This window comes from Phaseolus vulgaris, chromosome 7 (genome assembly GCF_051622355.1).
Source record: "Phaseolus vulgaris cultivar YP4 chromosome 7, ASM5162235v1, whole genome shotgun sequence".
NCBI classification, from domain to species: Eukaryota; Viridiplantae; Streptophyta; class Magnoliopsida; order Fabales; family Fabaceae; genus Phaseolus; species Phaseolus vulgaris.
In genome coordinates, this window is record NC_143504.1 from 21272484 (window position 1) to 21284030 (window position 11547).

The following is an 11547-nucleotide window of genomic DNA, read 5'->3' on the forward strand; positions in this document are numbered from 1 at the left end:
CAAAAGGAGTTAGATTATGACAACTAGAAAGAGGTTCAAGAAATATTAAGCAATCAAATAGAAGGTACCAAAATAAAGGTAGGCACACAAAAGAATCCTAAGAATATCACTAGAATTAGATGACCAAATAAAAAAACAGCACCACTGGAAAATGTTGTGGGCCAGAGACGTGTTTTTCCCCAATATATGCTGAGCTGTGTTTTTAAGATATGATTCTGAAATTTGATATGCAAGATATTCAAGATCTTAGCTAAAATCTGGCTTTGGAATCACTCAAAACTCATGTACCAATTTTTTTTAATAAATTTTGCAATTTTGGTGTTCAGTTACGCCAGCTGTAGCGCCTCAGATTTGCACACTGATTTTAAAAGATTTATCATTTTTTTTTCTGTTGATTCTTTTGAACTAATTCTTTTTTTGTCCTTTCTATAACACTTCAAACTTGCATATTCCAGAGAATCAAAATTTTCCTATGAGTGAAAATATTTTTCTGGAACAAAACAGCCAGCACAGAAAATGTGAAACAGGGGATTCTGGAAACTGGAAACTGGAAACAAAAAACAGCAAGATACCAAAATTTAAACACAATAAAATTTGTGAAATAGAATTTGTGTAGGATCTAAACACAAATAGGAACTCAAACTAAAATTAAAAAGGCACCAAAAGATCAAAGAACAGCAGATTCAAAGCAATTAAAGATACCCAAAATCAAGAAACAATCAAGCCAAATAAAGGACTACTAAGAATTGTTGACATTGTGGATGAACATGACTTGACAAAACATATATGGATTCAGAAATTAAAGACTCAAAAGCATAATATGAACCAAATTAAAAGTGCAATAAAGACTCAAAAGCCTAAAAGAAAAATAGCAACTCAAAGGTGTATGGAATCCTATCACAATTTGCACAAGAAATTGTTCAAGATCAATTGAACAAAAGTGCTTCAGTTGGATCTTCCAAAATAGCACACCAAAACAAATTAAAATGCAAAAAAAACAGCAAGACAATTATGGAAATAAGATGAACAACATGAAATAAAGAAGAACTAGAAATGAAAAGACCAAAAGCAACCCATCTTGAAGAACCCAAGCTCATGATACCAAATGATGGCAAATTTCATGAAGGTCTTCTTGAATCATGTAAGATATGGTGCGGAAGCTATGTATGTGTGTGTGCAAGATCCTCCTAAGAGTGATGTTGATCTTGAAGGTGCATGATAGGTATGAACATAGGGAGGTTCGGCCAGCCCAAGGAGAGGTGAAAGATGTGAAGTTTAGAGCCTAGAATTCTAGGGAGAAGCAAAGCTTGGCACAAAATGGCAGCATAACTTTACTCACAATAAACTTGAAAATACAAGGTGTAGGCTCCTCTTTTTATAGGCTAAAGAGGACCATAATGCAACCCTAATGCTAATTAAAATGAAATGCAAATTTACATCACATGGAGCACATGGCCATGTGGAGAATCCTTCTAGAAAGTGACCAAATCTTTAGCAAATCTAGGTCAAGTCTCATGGAATCAAGTTTATGCTATTTACACCACAACTAATACTAAACTACCCCTAATGGGCCTTCATGTAGCATAAACAAATCTGCATGGATTCGCTTGGCCGTGGGCTTAGCAATTTGGTCCTAGACGCTCCTTTCATTGGCCTAGACGCTCTCCACCTTGAGCTAGACGCTCCTCCCCTTTGGCCTAGACGCTCCTCCCTTAGCCCTAGACGCTCTTGGTTTGGCTTTGGATGCTCATGTCTTGGCTTTTGTCTTTCTTGTGAAGTTGTGCTTGGCCCTCTTCCATCACCCTCCCCCTTTGAAAGGATTTGTCCTCAAATCCAGCACATCCTCGTCGTCATTGGTACCTACAAATGGAGAAAGATCAATTACATTAAAAGTGTCATGTACTCCATATTCAAGAGGTAGGTCCAATATGTATGCATTGTTATTGACTCGCTTGAGGACTTGAAAGGGTCCATCACCTCGGGAACTTAGTTTGGACTTCCTTTGAGTTGGAAATCGATCTTTGAGAAGGTGATGCCAAACTAAGTCTCCTTCCTCAAAAATTATTTCTTTCTTCCCTTTATTGTTGTATTTGGTGTACTTCTCATTTTGTTGTTGTATTTGGATTTTAATCTTCTCATGCATTTTCTTTATAAAATCGGCTATGATTACTCCTTCCTTATGCACAAATTCTTGTGGATTAGGGATAGGTAACAAATCCATAGGTGTGAGAGGATTAAATCCATATACTACTTCAAAAGGAGAAGCATTAGTAGTCTTGTGGACTACTCGGTTGTAAGCAAACTCAATGTGGGGAAGATACTCATCCCAAGATTTATGGTTTCCCTTCATGATAGCCCTAAGCATAGTCCCAAGAGATCGGTTGACTACTTCAGTTTGGCCATCCGTTTGAGGATGACAAGAAGTTGAAAATTGTAGTCTTGTTCCAAGTTTGCCCCAAAGAGTTTTCCAAAAGTGGCTTATGAACTTGGGATCTCTATCGGATACTATACTTCTAGGGAGACCATGAAGTCTCACCACTTCTCTAAAGAAGAGTCTAGAAATATTTTGAGCACCATCTACCTTGTGGCAAGGAATAAAATGGGACATCTTGCTAAAACGGTCCACTACCACAAAGATAGAGTCATGGCCTCTTGCAGTCCTAGGGAGTCCTAAAATGAAATCCATGCTAATGTCTTCCCAAGGAGCATTTGCAATCGGCAAAGGGGTGTAGAGTCCATGAGGCATTGTTCTAGACTTTGCTTTTAAACATGATATGCATCTAGAACAATGTCTTTGGACATCTTTTCTCATGTGTGGCCAACAAAATTTTGCTTTCAAAAGGTCTAGAGTCTTATCAACTCCAAAATGGCCCATGAGTCCCCCCTCATGTGATTCCTTGACAAGGAGTTTCCTATGTGTGCCTTGGGGAATGCAAAGTTATCCTTCTTTAAAAAGATATCCCTCAGCCACATAGTACCCTCCTTGCGCTCTATGTTGACATTGGGCATAGATGGATGAAAGTTCTTGATCCTCTTGGTAAAGCTCTCTTATGTGATCAAATCCAAGAATTTGGGCACCCAATTTTGAAAAGAGTGTATGCCGTCTTGAAAGAGCATCAACCACTATATTGGTGCTTCCTTTCTTGTATTTGATTAGATAAGGAAATTGTTCAAGAAACTCCATCCATTTAGCATGTCTCTTGTTGAGCTTGTGTTGGCCCTTTAAATATTTTAAAGACTCGTGATCACTATGGATGACAAATTCTTTGGACACAAGGTAGTGTTCCCAAGTCTTTAGGGCTCGCACAAGAGCATAGAGCTCTTTGTCATAGGTGGGATAGTTGAGGGTGGCACCATGGAGTTTTTCACTAAAATATGCAATGGGGTGTCCACCTTGCAACAATACCGCACCTATGCCTACTCCCGATGCATCACATTCTATCTCAAAAGTTTTGGAAAAATTTGGAAGAGTTAGAATTGGTGCATTGGTGAGTTGAGCCTTTAGCCTTTGGAAGGCTTGCTCATGCTTATCATTCCAACAAAATGCAACATCTTTTTTTACAAGTTCATTCAAAGGAGAAGCTAGACTTGAAAAATTAGGCACAAACCTTCTATAGAAGCTAGCTAACCCATGAAAACTCCTTACATCACTTACATTTTGTGGAGTGGGCCACTCTCGAATGCCTTTGATTTTCTCGGGGTCAACATGCACCCCCCTTTTGTTGACAATGAAACCTAAGAAAACTACACTATCTACACAAAAAGTGCACTTATCCCTATTGGCAAAAAGACTATTTTTCCTAAGCACTAGAATAACTTCCCTAAGGTGACTTAGATGGTCTTCTAGGATTTTACTATACACTAGGATATCATCAAAATAAACTACTACATATTTACCAATAAGTCGTCCGGTCATGCCAGTATAAAGAGAAAAAGAGAAAATTGCTAAAAAAAGGAGGTGAAGAACATGTAAAGGAAGATAAGTTGAGGTCAGGAGGGACTCTAGGCCATAACAACTAATATCAAGCTTAATGATTACCGTTGGCTCAAAGAATAGTACGAAAGAGAAAATTAAATGAGAGATTATATGGAGAATTTGAATCATGATCCTTTCTCTCCGAATCTCATGTTTTTCCATTAAACTATTACAGCTTCTGCATAATCGTTATTGTTGCGTATTCTTATAAGTGCATCTTTCCTAGTATTGTATCATAATTCTGTAATTGGATGCTTCTATAATGGATCAGGATCCATAAGTTTGTTTACCTCCCTCCAACTTTAGGGTTTTGTAACTCCTATGAATGTTAATAAAGAGGATTAATTGTGGTTTATTTGAGCTAATTTTGAAAAAATTTATGAGAATAGTTTTGTGGGCTCCATTAGTTGCTATTTCCACGTAGACGATGAGAAAGAAAGAATAAAAGTGCGTGTTTTTAAGTACTTTTATGTACAGAATCAATTCTGAAAATATTCATAATCAGGTCTATTATTTTACTTTTTATAATGTATAATAAAAAAATAATATTAAAAATTATAAATAATTATATGTAAAACTATCATATTTTTTACTCTCTTTTTTCAATCAAACAATATTTTTTTTTTCATTTGTTTCTTACTTCTTTCCTTTTCTTTTTTTCTTCTTTTCTACTTATTCTTTTTCTTTCAATAAAGTGGAGCATTATCACTTACGTCCTATTCCATCAAAAGCTGTACTGTTCTTATGTTTTACTTAAGGAATTGAAAATAAGGAGATGGATGTGTATTAGAATTGAATACTGGAAATGCAAAATGGGACATTATTATGAAAGAATGTCTGATAAAAATAGCAATAAAATTGCATGTATTCCTACTATAACGAAATAAATAATAATAATAATAAATTAGTCTCAGGGGTGGGGAGTGACAAGGCAAGCCTCCTCAACTTCTCAACTATCTTTCCTTCCTTCCTACACATCTCATCCCACTGCAAACGCCACGTCTACCCCCTGAAAAAAATTAAAAAAACGCAACAAAAGGCAACACAAAAGGGTTAACTTTCTTTCTGCTGCCAACTACCAAACGCCAGCCAACAAAAATGTGCCTAATGCTCATGCTCATGCTGTCTGTTTCCTAACTACTACCTTTTTCACAGGTCTCATTTTTCCCTCACAACGGTGCCAATAATAACTATGTTACCAACAACAAACTATTAAACAGATTACTCCTACACCTACTACTTACTTAACCATCTTTCTCAATGCTAACCTAATCCAATCTTAATGATCATTAGGGTAACCAATTATTGCAACCAATTACTAGTCAGAAACTTACAAAAATTATCTTCAACATAATGTCTCTTGCTGTTCAGTCTATAGTAAAAAAGCACATAGCTGTCATATTGCATAAATTTACAATTACAACATTTCTTGGGATGTTTTTCTAAGTTTCTGAAATGATTGCATGTACACAGTCTTTACCTTTATATAGTACACAGTATTTTTAAAGAACTTTTGCAAATAGTCTGCATAGTAAAAGATATAGATATAAAATTGTGAAGTAAAACTAAAGTTTATATTAGGCAGAAAATTTATACTAAAATTTCCATAAACTAGCTTTCAAAGACAAAAACAAATTCAAATATAAATTAATTCATTTTAAAGGAAAATAAGTTTGATTTAAAATCAATTTTACTCGCACCAAAAAGGCACACTACTACATCCAAATGTAACTCAACTATACACCTCAATGGCAAATTTAAAAAATTTGAATGGACACAATGGGTTTGATATGCTCTTTATGAGGAGGGCGACAATAATTCCAATAGTAAGAGACAAGCAAAGTGAAACATATATATAAATCTATTAATAATAACTTAGCTTGTGTTTTGGGGTTTACCTTTACTCCCTTCTCACTCTGCCTTTGTTCTTCTCCCCATTGCCATGCCCCCCTGTCTTTCTTTGGATTCTGCGCTTAAATATCCTCAAAACTTCAAAATAATCGACACCACCGTCACCAGAAACCATAACGAAGGCCCTACTAAAGAATATCTCTCCTGTCCCAAACCAAACCAAACCAAACATCAACGTTATTACAGTAACGGCTATATTGTTAGTTGAGAAGTTCAAAAAACAAAGGTGTCATTAAAAAATATTATAATGTATCCTTACAATTATTAAAATATTCCAAAAATTAAGCAAATAAAGAAAAAAGTAGACCACACAAACTAGGGACTTCATCTAAAAATGTATAAACCTGAACGGAGTTATAGATTTATAAACATCGAATATATAACTTCGAAATAATTATCTTTTTCCTTTCTATCACAAATCAAACATACGATAAGTCGATAAAAAAAGATACGATAAATTTATTGCTAAAATTTTATTTTTATAGTATTTAATTTTAAAATTATTGCATAAATAACTTTTTATTCATTGTCAATATAAAATTCTTTTCCATTATTCAACCCTTTTCTATACCCACCTAACAACTAACAATAATATTATTTTAATAAATTTTTTATATTATTTATTTATAAATTTATGTGATGTCAAATTATAGTTTTCGAAAAAGAAAAACAGTTCGAACAAAAACTAAAATAAAAAAAGGAAAAAACTAATTTTACAGCTCACATTTTCTCTTATTTCCATTTACCAACTCCATAGGTTAATAAAATATTAAATTAAGATTCAGATTTTGATCGCTGTCGATATCTCAATAAAAAAATTGTCACCTATAAGAAGCAAAGAATTAATTAAAATAAAGTTAAATAAGGAATCAAATTGGCACCTATTATGGTATTTATAGCTTGATAACATTATTTATAATAAGTAGAAAGCAGTAGTGGAGTTAGTGTAACTAACCAGAGAGGAAGCAGAGGAAATGGACAAATATCCGGTGGAGGAGGTGGGTGGCCGCGGCGGCGTCCCAGTACCGGTACTGTTATTGATGGCGTCGTTTGGCACAGAAGCCAGAGAGAAGCCGAGAGGGTACGCAGGGGTTCCATCGGGCTTAAAAAGCCCATAATTGCGCTCGGAAGTTGGGCCGGGCTTCATGTTCTCATTAAACAGAGCGAAAACGTAAATGTTCAAATCGGAGTTGGGCCTGGAAGGTGTGCCCTTCTTGCTGCTACTGATAGCCATCTTAATGAGATTCCCATTATACTTCTTTGCGTTCTCCAGGTTTGCACCGGCTTCGTCTTCATCCCCCTTCGAAGGCCAACCGGTTTCCGAAATGTGAACCGGCAACTTCCCGTAGCCCAAAGAGGCCAAAGCGGAATACACCGCGTCGATCTGCGCGAAAAGCATGTTATCGTAGTGGAGGTTACTGGAGGGATCCACCATCCCTTGGTTGGGTTGGAAGAGCACGAAGTCCAAGGGAACCTGTTTGGGGTTGGCCTTGTAGGCGAAGTAAGGGTATGCGTTGATGAGGAAGGGAGATCCGGTTTTCGCTTGGAAGCTCAGGATGGGAGCCAGGCAAGGAGCCAGGTCCGAACGGAAGGCTCCGGCCGAAGGAGGATACGAGGTTTGGAGCACGGCTAGGGAGTGCGTGGTGGTTACAGTTATTTGTTTGTCGAGGGCGAGGTTGACGAGCGCCGTGTGCACGCTCTGCATGGCTGGGAGGAGGTTGGAGGTCAGGGAAGTGTCGTTGAAGGTGAGAACCTCATTCCCGACGAATATTGAGGTGATTTTAGTGGCTGGGAGGTAGGGTTGTAGGTTGGCTTTGATCCATGCCTGCGCCTTCGTTGGATCTTTCATTCTGGACATGTACTCGTTGCCCAGACCTACCATTACTTCCACTCCGGTGTTGGCGAACGCTTTCAGAACCCGTGGATCTGCGTCGTAGAGCTTCACTTTAGTTGCTCCGATGCATTTCACCAAAGCCACTGCGTCGTCCGGTGAGGGAAGATTGTTCGCAATTTGACCGTAGTTTACCCCAATCGACACAACGCTGGTTGCAAGATGTGTTACAGCTATATAACAACAGCATTGTCAGTTTTCATTCCGATGAAAAAGTAAAAAAATGGTTGAATTGGCGTTAGTTAATTAACTTACTGGTAATGAAGAAGATGAAGAAGAAGCGAGGGAATGCGGAATGGTCCTCCATGGATCTTTGGTTAACTTAGGAATGTGAAGAGAATTAGTTTGTGCGCTTAAAGTGAACTGAGTTGAAGAGAAGTACTGTTTTGGTGTGAGTGAGAGGAGTCTCTCGAGAGGGTAGAGTAGATTGCGGAAGAAGACAGAGATAGAGAGAGAGAGGAGGTGATAGATATTTTAATTTAGATAGAAAATGGAAATAAAGAAAATGATGATAGATAAAGGAAAAAGATTCCCTGGAAAAGTATGGGAAGGGAGACACGCGGAAAGATGGTTTCAACAAATTCGCTTATTTAGAAAGGAGAGGAACATGATGCTTCCTCGTGGAATCCTCCTCCTCTTCTATGTACGCTTGCTTTTTCATAACCAAGGGAGATAAATGATGATACTTTTTTGGATTTATAGGTTAGAAATTAATCTCATAACAAGCATAAAACCAATAAATGTTAATTATTTTTACAATACATGACCATATGATACCAAAGTTAAGCTCGATCATGTCGAGAATTAAAACAATTAATTAGTTTAAATAATTATTAGAAACTAATTAATGTTCTAATTAGATTGTATTTGTTATGATTAAGCGAGATTAATATAAAAAGTCAGAATAAGTTTTTTGTTTACATCTATAAGCTATAAATGAGTGATGACCATTTATTGAAATTTTTGTTTTTCTATTATATTAATAGTTTTGATTTATGAATATTGACTTGAGTGTCAAAAAATATTTTATAGGTAAATCTCATATATCAATCAAGATTACACAAACGATTGAAATTTGAGATGTGATCAAGATCAGATTTCTAAGAATGACTAAAACTATAAGTCATATTTTCGGTACATACAAGAACATTATGTCTACCGTGGGATCGAGAAGGAACGATACATAAAAACTTGATGATATCTACAATAAATATGACCAACGATGAAAGGACAACATGTCCAAGATTTGTTGAAATTGAATACATGACTCTCATTTTGTCTCTTCAGAGGGATATGACCGAGATGAAACAAAGAAGTATTTAAGAAATTTGTATTCTTAGACAAAAGAATGAGGAAATGAGAAGGAGGTCGGAGGAGGCAGACCCATCCCATCCCCAACATACCATCGCCCTAAGCAACCTGGATCCGAGGATAAACGATGATTGAGTGGAACCCGGAGAGAACGTTGCCCCATTATAATTACAAGATGAGAACCATTATACCCGGATTGAGACTTTACTAAGCACATAAAATATTGAGAAGATACAAATGTTGACATGTTCGTCTGGACTGCGACTGATATGTTAGGAGTAAGCCTTAACGTCATCTCACGCAAACTATCAATTTATAAAGAAGTTAGGTCGACATCTCAAAAGAAAAAGAAAGTTAGGGGAAGAAAAAAATATGTGCAACCAAAATAGAAACCGAGAAGTTACTCGAAGAAGGGTTCACCAAAGTGGCCCAATATATCACATGAATTGCAAATGTGGTTATGGTGAAAAAGCCAAACGACAAGTGAAATATGTGAATGAACTATACTTATTTAAATAAAGTGTGTCCAAAAAGACAATTACCCTTTGTCGAGTAGAAACCTACTTGTAGATGGAGCAGCCGATCATCAACTTTTGAGCTTTCTTTATGCATACTTTAGATACAATCAATTTTTCATGCATTCAAGAGACAAAGAGAAGACGAATTTCATGACATATGATGTAATATTTTATTATGAGGTCATGCCCTTTGGCAGCAAAAATGCCAAGACCATTTATTAGAGGTTATTGAACAAAGTCTTTAGAGACTTGATTAGATGAAACATCAAGGTGTATGTGGACGACATGGTTGTTAATTCCAAGTCATGTGAGAAACATGTGGAAGATCTCAACGAAATGTTCGTTGAACTTAGAAAGAATAATATGAGGCTAAACCTCGAGAAATGTGTTTTCAGGGTAGAAGGTGGAAAATTCTTGGGCTTTAAGCTTACTCATAGAGGCATCAAAGCTAACATGGCAAATGTGGAGCTATCATTAAGATATGAAGCCCCAGAAATGTGAAGGAGGTCTAAAGGTTGGTAGGCCGACTTAGTACATTGTTTTGATTCCTACCAAAATTGGTCAACAAAACAAAACCAATAACCTAGTTGTTAAAAAAATCTGCTAGGTTCCAATGGAGCCCACAATGCAAAGAGATATTCACACAAATAAAAGTTTTTTGGATTCACCTCCAATTTACAAAGAACGACCACCTCTTAACCCATCATTATGTACCTTTCGGTCTCAGAAGAAGCCATTTGTGCAACACTCATACAATAAGTTAACAATGAGTAGATACCAATATATTTTGTTAGTTGAACACTAGAAAGAGCCAAGACCCGGTACCAGATGGTTGAAAAAGTTACTCTTGCTCTTATAACCATGACCAGGAGAATGAGACCTTACTTTCAAAACCACCATGTAAAAGAAATTGTACATGTAAAAGAAGTCTAACAAGTGACTCTCTCCGTCATGACATACATTGTTAATGTCGATACAGCTCTTGATGCAGACATCCTCCAAGGTCTTTCTCAAGAAGGAGGGAATGATGCGGACATCCAAGCCCAAGGACCACGGACAACAAGATTAGAATATTAAAATAAAATAATATTATTTTATTTGGAGTTAGGATTTGAACTCAAGACCAAGTACAGAGTATCAACCTAACGACTGGGACAAATGATCATTCTTGAAATATAAGGATTATAGTATGGTCTTATTTTCTTACAAACAAGAAAAGACCTTTGTAATTCATACACTGTTGAAACTCAGAATAGGGACGAATATTTTGATAATTTTAGAGAGTGTTTCTCTGCTAGGGTTTTTCCCTGTATCTTGCGATCTTATCAAGAATCCACCAATTCTTGTGGCGATCATCCTTAGGCTTATCAAACTTTGTTTGTGGCGCCTTCCTTTATCCAGGTTTTTATTGTTACTGTTTTGAATTTATTCCGTTTCGTAATCCTAAATTCCCATTTTTATTATCATGTCTATTTGGATTCATAGCAGTTGGTATTCAGAGCAAAGGTTTGAGTCATAATATAATTGTGCATCCTGAAATTTTTTTTCCCCTCATTACTGTTCACGACACTGTTCACGTGTACTGTTCACGGTACTGTTCATTTTTTATTTTTTTTTAAAAAAAGCAGAAACAAAAAAAAAGAAGAAGAAATAGAAAAAAGAAAAGAAGAAAAAAAAAGAAAGAAGAAGAGGAAAACAGAAATAGAAAAAAAAAGAACAAGAGGAAAACAGAAAAAAAAATAGTTCTTATTCAGTGCATACTTGGTGTTTGTTAAAAATTCTAAAAGTGTCCTGTCTACATATTTTCTTTTCTCTATATATTGTTTTTGCTTGCTGTTTTTTAATTGTCTTGCTTGTTTGTTGATAGTGAAATTGTTCTTCACTATTTTGTTCTTTACTATTATTTTTAATTGATTCTGATTGCTACTTTTGAAAGTGAT

The 11547-nt window shown here is 36.1% G+C and overlaps 1 protein-coding gene across 2 annotated transcripts; it reads right to left on the reverse strand.

Moving 5' to 3' along the window:
* Nucleotides 1-1307: 1307 nt before the first annotated feature.
* On the reverse strand, nucleotides 1308-8439 carry LOC137816950 (Glycosyl hydrolase superfamily protein). Of its 2 annotated transcripts, none has more exons than XM_068620138.2 (4): nucleotides 8034-8339; nucleotides 6843-7951; nucleotides 5875-6031; nucleotides 1308-1860 (listed from the first exon to the last, which is right to left on the reverse strand). In XM_068620138.2, the coding sequence occupies exons 1-3, from the start codon at nucleotides 8083-8085 to the stop codon at nucleotides 5960-5962; spliced, it is 1233 nt and encodes a 410-aa protein (XP_068476239.1). In that variant the 5' UTR covers nucleotides 8086-8339; the 3' UTR covers nucleotides 1308-1860; nucleotides 5875-5959. The 2 variants fall into 2 exon arrangements, with proteins under 2 accessions (XP_068476239.1, XP_068476238.1); XM_068620137.2 differs by lacking the exon at nucleotides 1308-1860 and adding an exon at nucleotides 4774-4985 and having other exon boundaries at nucleotides 8034-8439.
* Between the last annotated feature and the right edge of the window lie 3108 nt (nucleotides 8440-11547).

Bases quoted from the DNA above. Each gene is read 5' to 3' on its own strand.
- LOC137816950 (XM_068620138.2), bottom strand. From the start codon at position 8,085: ATGGAGGACCATTCCGCATTCCCTCGCTTCTTCTTCATCTTCTTCATT. The intron at 7,952-8,033 runs GTAAGTTAATTA...GTTGTTATATAG, and splicing joins CTTCATCTTCTTCATTACCA to CTGTAACACATCTTGCAACC. The intron at 6,032-6,842 runs GTTAGTTACACT...GGTTTGGGACAG, and splicing joins TTTCCTCTGCTTCCTCTCTG to GAGAGATATTCTTTAGTAGG.